The sequence below is a fragment of the Rhea americana genome, unplaced genomic scaffold (genome assembly GCF_003343005.1).
Source record: "Rhea americana isolate MKP2758 unplaced genomic scaffold, rheAme1 scaffold_3, whole genome shotgun sequence".
NCBI lineage: Eukaryota > Metazoa > Chordata > Aves > Rheiformes > Rheidae > Rhea > Rhea americana.
The window spans coordinates 11,374,242-11,390,684 of NW_028186423.1; the positions used below are offsets into that span (position 1 = coordinate 11,374,242).

The 16,443-nt window shown below is 36.1% G+C and overlaps 1 protein-coding gene across 3 annotated transcripts in view; it reads left to right on the forward strand.

Annotated features, from left to right (window-relative positions):
- The window catches only part of PIBF1 (progesterone immunomodulatory binding factor 1), a 126,175-nt gene that overhangs the window by 19,824 nt on the left and 89,908 nt on the right, over positions 1-16,443 (forward strand). For all 3 annotated transcript variants that reach the window (XM_085309499.1, XM_085309501.1, XM_085309500.1), the window contains exons 7-11: positions 2,999-3,132; positions 5,127-5,235; positions 9,116-9,297; positions 11,408-11,533; positions 15,482-15,580. In XM_085309499.1, the coding sequence (XP_085165625.1) occupies positions 2,999-3,132; positions 5,127-5,235; positions 9,116-9,297; positions 11,408-11,533; positions 15,482-15,580 (650 nt within the window). The remainder of the gene's footprint in view (positions 1-2,998; positions 3,133-5,126; positions 5,236-9,115; positions 9,298-11,407; positions 11,534-15,481; positions 15,581-16,443) is intronic.

Here is a 16,443-nt window from a genome sequence, read left to right on the forward strand (position 1 = left end):
ACTGACTACTCCTGATCACCTCCTTTTCCTCCATATGCCTGGAGATGTCATCCAGAAGGAGCTGTTTCATCACCTTTCCAGGGGTAGAGGTGAGGCTGACTGGCCTGTAGTTGCCTGGGTCCTCCTTCTTGCCCTTTTGGAAGACTGGAGTGATGCTGGCTTTCTTCCAGTCCTCAGGCACCTCTCCWGTTCTCCATGACTTTTCAGAGATGATGGAGAGCAGCCTGGCAACAACATCTGCCAGCTCCCTCAGTACCCGTGGGTGCACCCCATCTGGGCCTGTGGATTTGTGGATGTCAAGCTTGCCCAGAAGAGCTCTAATCCTATCTTCTTCAACCAAAGGAAAGTCTTGTCTTCTCCAGACTTTCTCCCTTTCCTTCAGGTTCTGGGATTCCTGAGGGCTGCCCCTAGCAGTGAAGACTGAAGCAAAGAAGGCATTCAGTAATTCTGCCTTGTCTGTATCCCTTGTCACCAGGGCCCCTGCCCTGTTCAGTAGCAGGCTCACATTTTCCTGAGTTCTCCTCTTGCTGCTGATGTATTTGAAGAAACCTTTCCTGTTGTCCTTAACATCCTTTGCCAGACTTGATTACAAGTAGTTCTCTGAAGAGGCCAGAGTCTGTTGAACTTCCAACTTATGCTTAAATTTTAAGTGTCCTTACCAGAATACCTTATTGAAAGATGAGTTTAGTTGTGCTTTTACTATCTAACAGGGCACTTGGACTCTTGCATCCTTATAGTACGTGTTTGTAATTCTAACATCTTAAAGCATCTGACAAAAACTTTCCCAATGTGGCAACACCATCTTTAAAAATACTGGATTATTAATGGCTTTGAAATATGATGAGAAGAAACAGTTTTCTGCAATCTTAATTTGTTTAATGTATATCATTAATTAGGATAAGCAAATAAAAATAGGCCATATACCAGTACATCAGGCTGAATAACAGCCATGTGTTTAGATTATATGTTCTACAGATTTGCCATCCGAACTGCTCAGGAAAGCTGAGTGTCTTAATGGGGTTTTATTGAATTTGGAAGTCAGAAAACTAAATTTTTATGTTTATCAGCAGAATAGTTACAGCATTATTTGTGGTTCAGAGAGCTGCTCTATCATGTCTTATAAGCATTTAGGTACTTTTTTGAGAAGATGTTCTGTCTGTCTGTCTGTTCATGGTGCCTGTGAATTTTGGTCAGTGTTCTTTCTCTCTTTCCATCCCTATTGTAGAGACTTGTCCTGGTATTTAGTCCTCTTAGAAACCATGCTTAGGAATCACTTACAGATCCATATAAAATACAGCTTTTAGTGTATTTTGAAAAATTATGCACCTATACAATTGCTTACTTGTATTGCTTACTAATTGCAAAATATATTGATTGTAAGTGATTGGTTTTGTAGTCATGTCTTACAGCAGTTTTTAGGCCGTGAGCAAAACCATTCACTGGAGGTGAATGCAAAACCTGTCTGAGTGATGTCCCTTGAACATAACCAGATGGAATTATCATTACTTATCAAGCATCTGCTGTCAGTTATCAAGCATGCCATGTAGGGACCATGGCAAAAAAAAAAAAAAAATCTTCTGAGGAGTGTTTAAAAACTATATGTTGATTTGAATATTGGAGGTTATGAATTAGAAGAAATCTTTGAAGGGGAAGGTTTGGTCTCTGAATGGTACCTACAGGAACGAAATTGCAAATCAGAACATACTTATCCCCAAATAAATTTGGGGCTTTATTTGGAGATAATAGTTAGTAAGAGTATTTTGCCAAGGATAGAATAGAAACTGAGAACTGCACATATGCCCTGAGAGCCGCACACTTTAGAACTAATCTTGTGTAGTGAGCAGACATGGGTTTTGTTTTTTAAATTACTGTGTGGAAAGTTTACAAAATCCACAGACTAACTTTCTTTTTGGTTTAAACTTAGTTTTGCCTAGTGTTAGGTGCAATGCAGAAGTGTGTGATAGGCTGCTACTATTTTATTCTCCCAGAAATAATGATCTTTAAGAGGCACTTCAAGAGTAAACAATACCAGCAGCCAAAGACTGCTGGAATTGGTATATATATACTGAAAAATAAGAGTGTTCATGATGCTGTTAGCTGGTTTAGAAAATGGTAATACAAAGCTTCAGTTTGGAAGGAGGCTGGAGTGAGGATACTAGGGAAAATGCTTGGATGCTGGGGGTATTCTCAAGTTTTTAGTGAGCAACTCTTCTACTGTCCGTCAGTTTTCTCTAATGTAGGAAGATGTGAATTATTTTAGGGTTCTTTCTAAAAGAAAATTAGTAAGTGGTGCAGTATTTTGGATAGGCAAATAGGGTAAGATATGTGAAATTAAATATGAAAATGACTCAGGTGAACAGAGTAAAGACCTGATTTTAGGGCACGGTAGTCTCCTATTTTTATAGGATGGTTAAAAAGCTACCCCTTTATCTTCAAAAGGAATGACCAGTGTTTTAGAAGACAAATGTTTTTTGTACACTCTTATTCTGATCCTTTTTTTTATGGTTCTCATAATAATGTCTCAAGCTATTTGGGAAGRAAAAAAAGAGAAAATGGAAATTCATGCTGATAGATGAGTGAATAAGTGCTTTTTCTTTCCCCCCTTTTTTTCTCCTTAAATGGGCCAGAAACTGTCTTCATAAGCAAACTTATTTGAAAATACTGTAAAAGTGGCATGACTGTAGGTTTGTAGACCACCAGTAGTCCATTTTAGAGTCACTAGTATGTGAAGTTAGGCTAATGGACAAATGCATTAGGGAAAAGTAGATACGCTGGTCAACTCTTTAGAGAAAGATAAATTCAGTACCAGTGTATGTGCTTACTCATTGATGCCTACTTAGATTTCTAAAAATTTAGATAAATGAAAATACTACCGCTTAAATATTTTTAAGCAGACTTCACAAAACTTGGTCTGGGACTGTTTGGGCATGGTTTGGGGGGGAGAAGTGTTAAATATCAGTGTAGCTGTTGGCATTTTAAAGTATGTGTTAACTTTTAGAGCTATGAAGAAGAGAGGAGGATTCGGTCAGACCTTGAGGTTAGATGTCAGCGTTTAACACTGGAACTGGCTGATACAAAGCGGATGATTCAACAAGGTGATTACAGACAAGAGAACTATGATACAGTAAAATGGTAGGTATCTCTATAGTTCAAGTACCTACAAGTATTAACAGAAAAAGTCTGTAATTCAGTCAATCAAGGTTGAAGTTGCCCACTTCAAATATTTTTCCTTACCTGGATCTGCTAACAGTTCAATTATTCAGGACTGATATTCAGTCATATGGAATATCACAGTCATAAGATAAACACCACTGAAATCTCATGCATGCATTTATCTTGTTAAAAGTTTGTATGTAGGTATTCACTGTGTTTTCAGAGTCTACTAGCCTGGTTGCAACTTAAACATCTCAGAGAACAAACACTTTTTTTTTTTTTTTTTTTTTAATATCTTTCTTTTTTTTTTTTTTTTTTAGTATAATATCTATCATCTCACAAGCAGCCCTGTGCTCTACTACGTGCTGCCCTCACAGTGATATAAAAGGGTATAGTGCCTTGGGAATTAATATTAAGTGACTTAAAGTACCTTTGTAAGCATAAGACTGAAAGGACTGTTAYGAGAATCCTTTGTCAGAGAATCGTAGGTTAACTTCAGTGGCTTGATTTARTTGCCGGAATTTCCAGTATCTCTCTTCGTTTTTGAAATACAAGTTTTAAAGTTCAAGCCTATGCTTTGAATGCTGACCTCATAAACAACAATTTCAAAACAGTGAGAATGGGCTTCTTATAAACATGCGTACACACATACTTCACCATCCAGCTACCAAATTGCCTTTTCAGTGTGCTTACAAGTTCAAGAAATCAGGGCTTTGGCAGATTTGTTGGGGAATGGCTCAAAATGAGGATTCTGAATGGAAAGCAGCTTGTCAGCTCCCTAGCTGTTCATATTGAATGAACTCAGGCACATTTATTGATCTTTACTGTGCCTCTAAGTCATTTAAAGGAGAGTCTGTCTTTTGAATAACTGTGCATTGCCATATGTACTAAAACAACCTTGAAATCTATCTGGAAGCTTGTTGTAAATAGGATGGACGGATGCTATGGTTTGCTTCCCATGTGCAACTGCATCTAATAAGTGGATTGTAATAACTTTTTCATGTGAATAGCCCCAGTGTTTAACAGTGTATATTAAAATAATCTTGAGTTGAAAAAGGCATGAATAAAAGTGCCAAAACTGTATTTGAGAAAGTAGGTTGTATTCATCAGAGTAGGCACAGATGAAGGGGAGTGGGGGAGTGCTATTGGCATAGCTATATGAGGAGATTTGGGAGCACTGCAAAAATTAATCACTTCCAGGTTTGTTTCTGACTAACTGTAAGTTTAAAATGCCTTTACAAACTATATCAAATCTTCTAGTTTTGGTAGACTCTGAGGTATCTCTGTGGGTTTTTTGTTTGTTTTTGTTTGGTTGGTTTTTTACACTATTGATATAAAACTGCTTAGCTTTCTTTCAGATTGCAAGCTCATACTAGCTTATTCATTCCACTCTTCTGAAAGGATCAGATACAGATATAGAGCTGCTGCTTGGTGCATGTGGAAACACTGTTATTCAGACACCAACATAATTTTTGCAACTGTCATGTATATTTTAAATATCAGAAGAGTAGTGTAATTCCCTCTGGCATTAAGGGACTGTATAGAAGGGAGAAGAGCAATTGAGAACAAATTTCCTTTGATTCCTGTTTGATTGGGAAGATTGGGTGAAAAACTAAAGTGATTTCATTCCCACTTTAATGTCTGCAGAAGATTCAAAAAGATGTTGGGGAAAGAGCATCAAAAGCTTGAAAGATTTGAAAAGATGTACAAGGGAATTCATAATCTATTGCTAAGAGGAGAAATGTGTAGCCCAAAGTTGAACTAAAAAAGAATACTAAGAAGAGAATGCAGTAATTTTAAAATAGGAATTTAGGATTATTGCTTAAATACTTCAAAATTAAGAGAATTTTCTCATATAATAACATGCTGTTAAAAAAATCAGTGTCATGAAAGAAGGCTGAGTAAATTACAAGTGTGCAGGAATTTTGTTCATTTCACTCTATGCAACTAATATTTTCACTTCATTTTAACAGTGAACGAGATATATTTGAACATGAATTGTCAGAACTCAGAAGAAAATATGACGTATTGGAGTTGTCTCACAAAGCACAAGCTAAAGAAAGAAATGACTTATCAAAAGAGGTAAATTTGAAGTTCTTATTTCAGTAATAATTTAATTTTTGACCTCAGGAATCTATTTGCCTAATCAAATCTTTTGGGGTCACCTGTACAGTCATAAAATTTTAGGTTAAAGGGTCCTCAGGAAATCATCTGCTCAGACACTCCTCTCTGCCAGCAGAGCCAACTAAGATCAATTTGCTTAGGCTTTTGTCGAGTTTTGATTATCTCCAAGGATGGAGATTCTACAACCTCTCAGGACTACCTGTTCCAGTGTTTGACCACCCTCTTTGTGAACAAGTTTTTGTAATATCTAATCAGAGTTGTTGTAGCTTGTTTCTCTTGCCTCTTGTCCTGTCACAGTGTGCTTCCACAAGTTTGACTCTGATTTCCTCCCCCCTCCTTTTTTTTTTTTAATATGTTCCAGTTAGGTAAGTGAGGAGTGCAAAAAGATTACTCCCTGCCTCCAGTCTTCTCTTCTGAAGGCTTGGTGGGGTGTGTGTGGGGGGAGGGGAACAAAAAAAAAACTCACGGTTTTCTCAGCCCCTCCTTGTTGATTATGTTCTGCAGCCCATGACCATCTTGGTAGACCTTTTCTGGTCATGTTGCAGTATGTGAATGTCTGTGCTAGAGAGCCCAAAATGGGACACAGCACTCCAGCTATGATCTCACTAGTACTGAATTCAGAGCAGTAACCATTTTCCTCAACCTGTTGTCTGCACCGTTGCTTAATAAATCCTGGGTAGGCAACTGGCCTCCCTTTTTTACTGTAAGGGCACACTGGCTCATGTTCATCTTGTTCCATTCATCTTYACCTGTCTCCAAAAAAACATATTTGCCAATTTGGCCATAATGTAATTATGGGAGACTGTTGGAAAACCTAGCAAAATCCAGTAAATAACATTCACTGCTTTCCCATAGAGCCATTTTCATCCATAGAGCCAGCCTTCTGGTCACGTTTGTCAGACTCGATTTGGCCTGGGTAAATCCATCCTGACTGCTTCCAATCACCTTTTTCATGGATATGCATGCATATGAGTTCCAGGAGGGTTTGGTCTATAATCTTTACAGGAATTGAGAACAGACTGACCAGCCTCTAGTTCCCTGGTCGGTCTGTCTTGAAGATGGTTTACAATCATCAGCAACCTCTTGTAATTGCTGTGATCTTTCATACTGAATAGCAACCCTGCAGTGGTGTTTTCCAGCTCCCTCCACGTCCATCAAGTGCTTTCCATTTTTCCCTATGTTGGTGTACATCCCATTTTTCTAGGTCTCAAGCTTAATCTTGCTGTTTCACTCTTCTAAACTCTGCCTCTAGGCTCAGGAATGTGGGAGGCCTGAGAGCAGAACTTGCCAATCAAGGCTTAATGTTATCAATATGCTCTATACTCAAAAGAGGGTGGAACTATTTATAATTTATTTTAGCTCTTTTGACCACTCATTAGTGACAGTAAAGCACAATTACTATATGGATTATGTTTTGCTATGTTCTATAGATGTCTAAGAAAACTGTATGTCTCTTATTTTAATAATAGTTGCTTAATTCCTCCTTCACCTTTCCTTTACAGAGATTAATATTGTATTAGGAATAGTCTAGTATTTAGGACCTCTTTCTTTGATTCTACTGCAGTGCTGCTTGCTTCAAAGACAGGAACATCTACTAGGTCTTTTTTTTGTTTGGTTGATTTTTGTTTTTAAGTGTCTCAATTGGTCTTTGAAAGTATTTATGCTGGGAAAATGACTAAAAGCTTCTTCAGACACTGAGAGTTTCCTTTTCCTCTTTTTCTCCCTTTTTTGGGAGGAGACGGCGGGGAGGAATAAGTGGGGGGGGGGGGAGTGGAGGAACAGGTTTCCAATGAGTTCTAATTCCAGTCAGGTCAGTCGTTTTTTTCAGATCTCAATCACTACCATTCTGTTAGCACTAGGATTTCACAGGGGAACATATCTCTGCTCCAAAGGCATTCAAAGAGCTGAAGACCTGACAGGTTGAGAGAGAAATGTCCCTAGCTGCATGCCCTGTTCATTAATTCATTCATCCAGGAGATGGTTCAGTAATGGCCCCCACCAAGCACATATGATAACTCCAGGGTCAAGGAACTGGGCAGAGAATGTTTCCCTATCCATTGCATTGGTCTGTAAGACCTTTGATAGTTTATACTGGTGAAAGCTTCCATTATTTCAGAATCTATTATCAAAACTTCTGTATCTAAATTGTTCATAGGGAAGATTGTTTCATTGAACCTCTAGAACTGAATTATGCTCTGTAAGTAAGCTAATTAAGAATGAATCCTCCAAAAGTGTCGGAATCACTAAGGGATTTTTTTTCTTTGTCTGATGTAGGTTTACTTTTGTGATGGCTCTTTTGGAAGGAGAACRGGACTTACTGAATCTCCAGAAATAAACTTCTGTTTCTGTCCTCATTCACTAATTTACGAATGATTTGTAGCTCTATATCCAACTTACTTGGAAAATAAGACTAATTCTTCAGCTAGGTTTATGTATATAAATCTTCCTAGGAAGCACAAAAAAGGAGTAAAGGAACAGTTGATTGGTTGTTAAGAATTAGTTTCCATATGTGATACAGAAAGGACGCTGCATGGGAAGGTTGTTCTTGACTCCTAATTTGTCCAGGCAAGAATCAAATGAGGGATCTTTGAGCGTTAATATTTTGGTAACTGAATAAATAAGACCATTCACTCCTCAGAGGATTCAAGGTAGATTATGTTCTTTAGGGTCTCTATATTACAGTATTGCACATAAAACAGTGATCTTTACTACTACTTGTAAGGTACTGCTCCTCTACCCAGTTTTATAGGTAGACATAGAGGTTCATTTTTTTCTTCAAGTAGTAATCTATGTCTGTACTCACTGCAGATGCACATATAACGTGTGCATCCCCCCCCCCCCGTGAATTTTAAGTTCCTTAACAAATTGCTGCTTTTCTCCAACTTCATTTTCTTCCTCAAGTAACTTTCTTTTGTCCTTTCATGGCTCAGAAAGAATAAGTTATGTCTAAAACATGTACAGGGTGTCTTTATGGCTTTAACCTGGGGGATGTATTTCTGAAAAGTGACAATCTACCATTATCTTAACTTGGCATTATCTTAACTGATATCACCAGGAGCTTAAATTGCAAATTTCTTGGAAATGGTAAAGGTACCTTTTGCTATCAGAAGCAAGGAGTTAGATAACTCAGCACAAGTGACAATATACTCTGTGGCTGCTCTCTGACAAATAGATGGAGACCACTGTCTCCCACACCATATTTTTGGAGTGGTAAAGCTGATTAGTCTGAAGCTCAGGAAGGCTGTTACAGAGGCTCACAAGATGGTCATGTTTCTATTTTTGTGTCAGTTAAGTCACTTGTAGCATAAGCATACTAAATGAAAGTCAAAAGAAAGCATACATGACCTTCTTTACTCTTGGTACTGGTCTGAAATGTCACCTTGTCTATCACAATCATGTCATGCTTCAGCCCCAGAGCTAGCAGTTTCATCATTTCTTTATTGACTCTTGGTGCCCATAAACTTTTCACTATTTCTGAGAAAATTGTACGCAGCAGGACAATCAGTTGGCCCCAAGACTTAGTATGTTTCCTCTCTGATTCAGTATTGTGTTCTGATCCTAGTTCCTATTTTGACTTTGAGAAAGATTAAGGGGCCTTATCACTTTTGCAGTACTAATAATCAGAAGTCATGAAAATCCAGAAAGTTATAATCTTAAACTATTTTTWTTAATAGAACTTCACCTGCTTATAAGAATATGTAAAATGCAAGTGTAAGCTGAGGTTTTTCAATTCAAATGATTGATAGAAGAGAGTTAAAATGAAAAAGCAAGTGTGTWAGGTGGGTTAACTGCTTGTTTTGTAGTTCATGTTGAAGTATTTCTTTATCCCCTTTTATAGCTGGCAACCTTGCAACAATCCCTTAACTTGTTGCAAAAAGATAAAGATTATCTTAATCGCCAGAACATGGAGCTTAGTGTTCGCTGTGCACATGAGGAAGATCGTCTTGAAAGACTTCAGATTCAGCTAGAGGATGCCAAAAAAGCTAGAGAAGAGATGTATGAAAAATATGTTACATCCAGGTAAGATACTATGTTCGCTTCTATCAGTAGACAAATTACTATTTTCCATTGTTTCTTGGACAAATCCCACTTAAAAATTCCTGACTTTAGAAGAGCTAGTCCCTATCAGTGTAACCAGGAACAGTAAGAAAGCTTCTGTTCTTTTTTTAATGTGTATTTGTATATTAGGATAAACTGTTTTAAATCTTTTTCAAGTTTTGATATACTGCCATGGCAGTGAAGAAACCCATATCTAAAGTTTCTGTGTTCTTGTATGTACATAGAAACTTTCTGAGATAGTGTAAGTTAAAAAATATATATATTAAATACATATGGTGCACTTTTTCTTCTTTTTTAAGTGAACATTATTTAGAATAGGAATATTAGAAAGACATATTCTGTACCATCTTTGGAGTGTAAAAGATGTTTAATTTTAACAGACTTTTAAAGTAGGATGTAGTAGGCAGTTAAAACTTTCATATCAGCTCTTTGAGCGATCAGTTTTTCATTTCTCAAGTTCAATTGCACACTTCTTAATGATAGCCATGAGAAATTAAGTGATCATTGCATGCTAGCTATAGTGGTAAATAGTGTCAAATTCTTATGCTGTTCACACTGGTATAGGTATGTGTTTGAGATACTGAACAGAAAATGATGTGTCATTCGGCTGTGTGTGTAGCTAAATGTGTAGTGCTGTACAACAAAATTTTATGCTCACGTAGAGTTTTTCTTTCTTATTCAGATTATCAAGTTCATGTTATTTTCTGACATCTAGATGCCAAAGATACCATTCTAACATGCATCCAAAAGTTGTATCAAATGTTTGTATGGCTGTCACTAATACAGCCATATTTCTGGTTAGCAGTGTGCCTAGAAAAGCATCTGTGCTCTGAGTGAGTGTCCTCTAGAGCAGAAAGTGTGGAAAAAGCTCAGTTATTCTTCAGCTGCTTCCTTTTGTTTGAATCAGCAAGATGGAATGGGAGACAACTTGCATAACTAAAATGAAATGTACTATATTCTGTACTTCTGTAATACAACTGGAAAGACAGTATTATCTAAAGGGAAATATAAAAAAACCTCTACTGAAGTTACCACTTAGCATTCCGATGTTGCTTATCATCTTTTTAATATTAAATATTTTTCCTTTGCTACTATCTTTTTAAATTTACCTTGTGTGAGTATACATCAGAGCAATGCTCAAATTAGAGATTCATCTGGAAAGTCTTCACTTAAATAAATCCTTAAGGCTTGCTTTTAAATTGAGATTTTAAAAAATCGCATAGATCTGAACAATCTTTCTCTTGAAATGTACTTTTAAGCATTGACTCTTGTAGCTAGATTCCTTTTTCTAGAAAGCCATTTGAAGCCTATATCCTATAATAATGAGGCAGAGGGACTTTTAAAGAGTTCTCCCCATTTGAGCAACCTAGGAGGAGATGMATGTAGCTTGACTATACCACATCTAGGAATAGAGTGTAAGCCTGCTTCACTATCCTCTGAAATCTCAGAGGGAATTTGGTCTCTTGCATTTTTATGCCAAGTAAAGAGAAGTTGTGTGACTCATCTTGCTTTCAGAGATCTTGACAAGGTAAGTATCCAGATACCATTTCTGATTTCACAGATCTCCACAGCTTACAGTCAGCAGTGTTTCCTATCATTGCTGCCCTGCTCCATTCAGTTGTACTGAAGTTAACTTATAATAATGCCATGCTACAAGATTTTGTTGTATATTAATTTACCATTACCCAGTGATGAAGCTAGAACACTGCAGAGTGAGGACTTTTTTTTAAGTGGTTTATTAAAATGAACACTCAAGTATAGGCTGACAAAGAATTTTTTCAAGAGTATTAAGTGTAATACTGCCTGATGGTTAAATGTCAAATTACTTTAACAAATAAAGTAAAAAACCCTAAATAATATGCCATGGAAGATCTTAACTTATTCGTGCTTAAGTTTCCAGTCTTAGTTTTAAGCTAATACGTATTCTAAGCAGATGAGGGAGGAATGAGTGAGAATTAAAATAAAATATAAAGAAGTGCTTTGCTAGTACAGCTGTACCTGGAGTTTTGTTATTTTGGCCAATGTAGTAGTAATGCAGTTCATAAGGAATTCTTATTTTATTTGTTTACAGAGACCATTATAAAACAGAGTATGAAAAGAGACTGCAGGAGGAACTGGAACAAATAAGACTGAAAACAAATCAAGAAATTGAGCAACTTCGAAGTACCTCAAAGGAGATGTATGAGCGTGAAAACAGGTAGATAAGATGCAGGAAATAATCTACCTATGGCAGAAATGGCCAAATATTCCATTTTTTCAGGCAGAAACCGGTTGACGAATCAGAATGTGGGAATTTAAGTTTAAAATTGAGAACCTTCTAAAAATCACATTTGTACAGATAATTTTTCTCTTGAAGTAATGACTGACATTTGACATTGTCAATGAAAGGAATAGATTATTAAAATTCATCCTCTAGGTAACAGWTAGGGGTTTTGATCTTATTCAGATGTCTTGTTTATTAATTCATACAGAATATGTTGGTTTGCCTCTCATAATGGAGGGACAATAGTCCTGAAACTTTCAGGCAACCAGAAAAGAAGGAATTAATTCAGAAGGTAAAGCAGAAAAATTGAGAAAAAACAATCAAAGACTTTTATACCTTTTAAAAGTGAATCTATTTAAGATTGTTCACAGCATTATGATTTACAACACTACTGATTTTCCTCTAAATTATTATAAAATCCTCCTTCAAGAAGATCCTAATTCTGCAAAGAACTGCATACTATACATACATTCTTGTTGAATTGCACGGAATGTGTGCGGTGTTAGGCATATATGTAAGCCTGTAGGAATCTAAGGGCTTGGACTGTTGGTACTGTAATTCTATTAAATGGACTTTTTTTGGTCATTGCGTGTTGTTTTTAAAATGGGAAGAGCACTTAGTGACTCATTATTAACTCATTGTAGATCTCCTGAAAGTGACTTGTACGGAGAAGGAAATGACTGTAGTAAAAAGATATTCGTGGCATCAGCATCTTTTTTTTTTTAATAGGTAGTTCTGTTATTACTCTGAAGAAGGAAAAATGAGGAACATATCTCCTGCTGTCTTGTCTTCTAGTCAGCTGAAAGGGTCTAATTTAATTAAAAACAAAAAATACATCATTTTATGGTTTTTTGAGTGTGAATAAAATATATATGTGCACACATCTCCAGCACTTCCTGTATATAAACCTATRTTGAATTACAAAGAATGATAAACTATGTTGAATTGCAAAGAATGATTTGACTGTTGAAAAGTGTCTACATATCATTGAGGAATCTACTGGAGGATGCTTGATTTTTCTGGAACCAATTTACAGAAGTCTTGTTACTTGTTTTGAAATAATTATTTCTAAAATATAAATTCCTTATATTTAATTACATTTGTGGGAAAAAAATTATCATATGCTATCTCTATAGAAGTACTAAAAAGTAAAGTACTGTAAGAATTCCACCATAAAACTTCTTTGCAGTCTGAGGTACACCTCAGTCATGAGAAATGTGCAGCCCTAAACTGCAAACCAAGGCAGTCACAGTTTTTGACTGTGACTGAAAGTAAAGCTAAGATTCTAGTTTCAGCTTCAAGCTCAAAGCATGGAATGGTGAGACAGCTGAGCTAATATGACCGAATATAATGTTCTTACTCCTTATCTCCTTACCAAGTCTCTTTGGCCTGATGTTCCCCTTGCATTTAGTGACATTTTACCCTTGGATGAGCCAGTTCAGGAATTTAAACCAAGTGGCAAAGGAGAATCCAATAAAAGGCTGATACTTACTATCAGTTTTATTTTATTTGGGATCAGTGTCACTTCTCTGGTTGTCAGCATTGGCTATGTCTCCATTAGCAAGCATGAGTGAATTCAGAGTTATTGTATGTCTGCATGAGGTTTTACTTAAGGCCAGATAACAGCTAATCCAGTAGGCTGAACACTATTTAGTAGTTTGAGCATATTAGATTTCTCCTTGAGTGCACCTTCTGATTTCTGTGGATTTGAATAGTTTGGTGTGTGTACTTTAGAATTACTCTGAGTGGCAATTGTTGGGAAGTTTGCTTCAAAAGCTAATGTAGATGCCCTTGCACTTCTGCTTCCCTTCTTCTGCCCCTTTTCCTACCTTTTTTTTTCCTATACGCTCATAAATGTGTAGGTAGTAATTCTGTCCAATTTTAGAGGGTTACACTGKCTTGTGTGACAGGCTTGCCAGATACATTGTAATCCAGATGACCTGTATGTATAGCTGTTAGATATGTTAGTTTTTACCTCTTAAAATTAGAATTGTTTGTAGTTTCAGATCATGTGAATACTTGGCATAATGTCAGTAATAACTGTTCAATCTCTATTGAAAGTATGTAAGCAGATACATAACTGGGTCATGTTTGCCTTTTTTTTTATGGTTATGTCACATCTGTGACTGTCCTCTTGTTGACTAAGTGTACCTCATTGTGCCTTTATGCTTCTGTGGCTTATTCAATTGGTAAGCTATCCAGTTAAGCGAAACATTATTCTCTAAGTATGTGACTCTACTTCTTACACAATTTAACTTTTATCCCATTTCTACTACTGTTCAAGATACGACATTTCACTCCTTCTCTAATACATTAGTGCCCTTGACCTCCCATGTTTTCTCTCTTAGATGTTTAACCGTTATATAATTCTTAGATTGATTCTGATTAACTAATAATTTCCAGTGCATGTTATTACTTAACTGAGTCTGGATAAGTATGGTTGATGACATTTCCTTCACCTAGAAAATAAAGTCTCTTATCCAAAAAACACAGGCAGTTAGTGTGGCTCAAATGACCTAGGATGGCATTTAACATGGACTTAACAATTTTCCTTTTACCTCCATATCTTTTCTTCAGAATTTGCCTTATACTTCAATTTCACTTTCCTTTAAGCCAGTTGTACCTCCTGAAAAAGCTTCTATAGTGTTTTGGGGTTTGTTTGTTTGTTTGTTTCCTGTGGTAACACAAGCATTACTGCATCTCCACAGCAAATTCATGTTAAAATCGATCTGTGTCCCCCCCACCCCCCCCACCACCACACACACGCGGAGAAGAAAAGCAACTGAAGTGGGCAGAGCTTGTTGCAGCTACGTTAACGTTTCAGCTCAGATGAGGAATGTGGTTATGAAATAAAGCTTCCAGTTGCTGCTTTTTTGCCATGTTCTTGCTCACATCACACTTTATGCTTGAATTTGCTCTGGATTTCTTTTAGATGAAACTAAATTGAAAGGTATCTCTTAAGAGAGAGGCATCACAAATGGCAGTAAGTGTACAGGACACAGGAGCAAACAAAGGTTTTTTTAAAGTAAAATGCTCTGAAATGTTTGTAGTGTAAATGTCAAGTCCTCAACAGCCACTGTTTTGCTCTGCAAGTCTGTTATTACTGTGCTGCGCTACTGTATACTGGAGGTATAACAGATAAACCCTAAGTGATAGTTTTAGGTTATTAGGATGTTACATTACAGACAGACTACAGATTAACAGACAGTTACCTGTATCATTTTTAACACAAGCGTTACTGGTGTTAGTCATCATTCATGTGATGCTACTCTGACTTGTGTAAGTGAAATAGGAAAAAGAGAGTTTGCAAGTCTTAACTGATTCTTGGTTAATAAAAATTTGAAAAAAATATTGATTGCAGTAAAACATTCATGGTTTAATTTATGGTTCTCTCTATGCAGATCAAAAATGATGATAGTAATAAAAGACACCAGCGATGTGCAGTAACCTACTTACGGTGATTAATTAGCCAAATGAGTTATATGTCGAAATAGGGTTTTTATGCCTAGCTAATCTCTTCCGGCTCTATCATAAAAGTTCTTAATCACCTAAGTTACTAGGAAGACATCATTCTCCTAGTTATTACTGAAGTACTAAGCAAAAGAATTGGAATCTACTAAATTCATGCAAAAAAGTAATTTACATTTCTAATATTACGACTTTTTCACATATTTCTACAAATAGATGGGTAGTTCAATCATTGTTTTCAGAACAGGCCTCCATAATTGATATACATATAGACAGGCCCCTGACAATTCTAACGGGGTTGAGGAAGATGGTGTTAAATTCAAGATCAGTCAATAGTACTCTGATCTAAGAAGTTAAATAGGATTTTTCCCCACAGATTCTTGATAGATTATCTTTTTTTTTTGTTTCCTTCAGAAATTTAAGAGAAGCAAGAGATAATGCTGTAGCTGAAAAAGAAAGAGCAGTTACTGCTGAAAGGGAAGCTCTAGGAAAATACGATCAACTTTTAGAACAGTAAGTATCTCTTAAAATACATATCAAACATAAGGATTAAGTATATTTATATCGGCAGAGTTTTACAGAGGATAGATGACTGGTTGGACTTTCTACTTGTAAAGAATAAACTGAATTATAAAAATTTAGTCTAAATGAAATTATAAATTTCATTTTACTTTGTTTTTTTTTCCTTTACCAGTGCAGTAACACTATGAATGTTTGATTCTTTTCCTTCAATCCAGTAAAGACATGCAAACATAATTATGCACCTCATAGCAAAAAGGTGTAATTCATAGTATGCTTAATCTTCCAGTGATCAAGCTCTGAACACTGTTGTTCTTAATTTAGTTGAAAAATTGCTGAAAACTGAAATCTTTTACAATGATTTCAATGAATACTTTTCATAAACTGTGGCTAGAGAGCAGTAGTCGTGAACTTTTAYGCTTGCTACATGCTTTTGTTACTCTCATCTCTACCCAGTCTTTCATATTCAACATATAAAATATGGTGTCTAAACAGTTTCCTTCTCCATATAAATACATAAATAAAACTATGACTGATCCTCTGCTGTTTACAGATAGTCTAATATTTTTCTTTGCAGCACCTTGGCTTTTATTTTTTGCAAGTGAGAACTGTTTTATTAACTATGATAAATTATTAACTATGATGTTATGTCCTTAATGTTGGATTTTATTTATGTTTAAACGACATCTTTCTCCAAAAATTGAAAGGTCAGTGCATTAAGCAATGGTGCTGTCTAGTCACCTACTCAAAGTAGCTGATGTGATTTTTTTTTTTTTGTTTGGACACGTTTTTAATTGCAGATAGTAATCATGCTGTTAAGCATGGACATGAAATAATTAAAGCCTTTAAATTTTTTT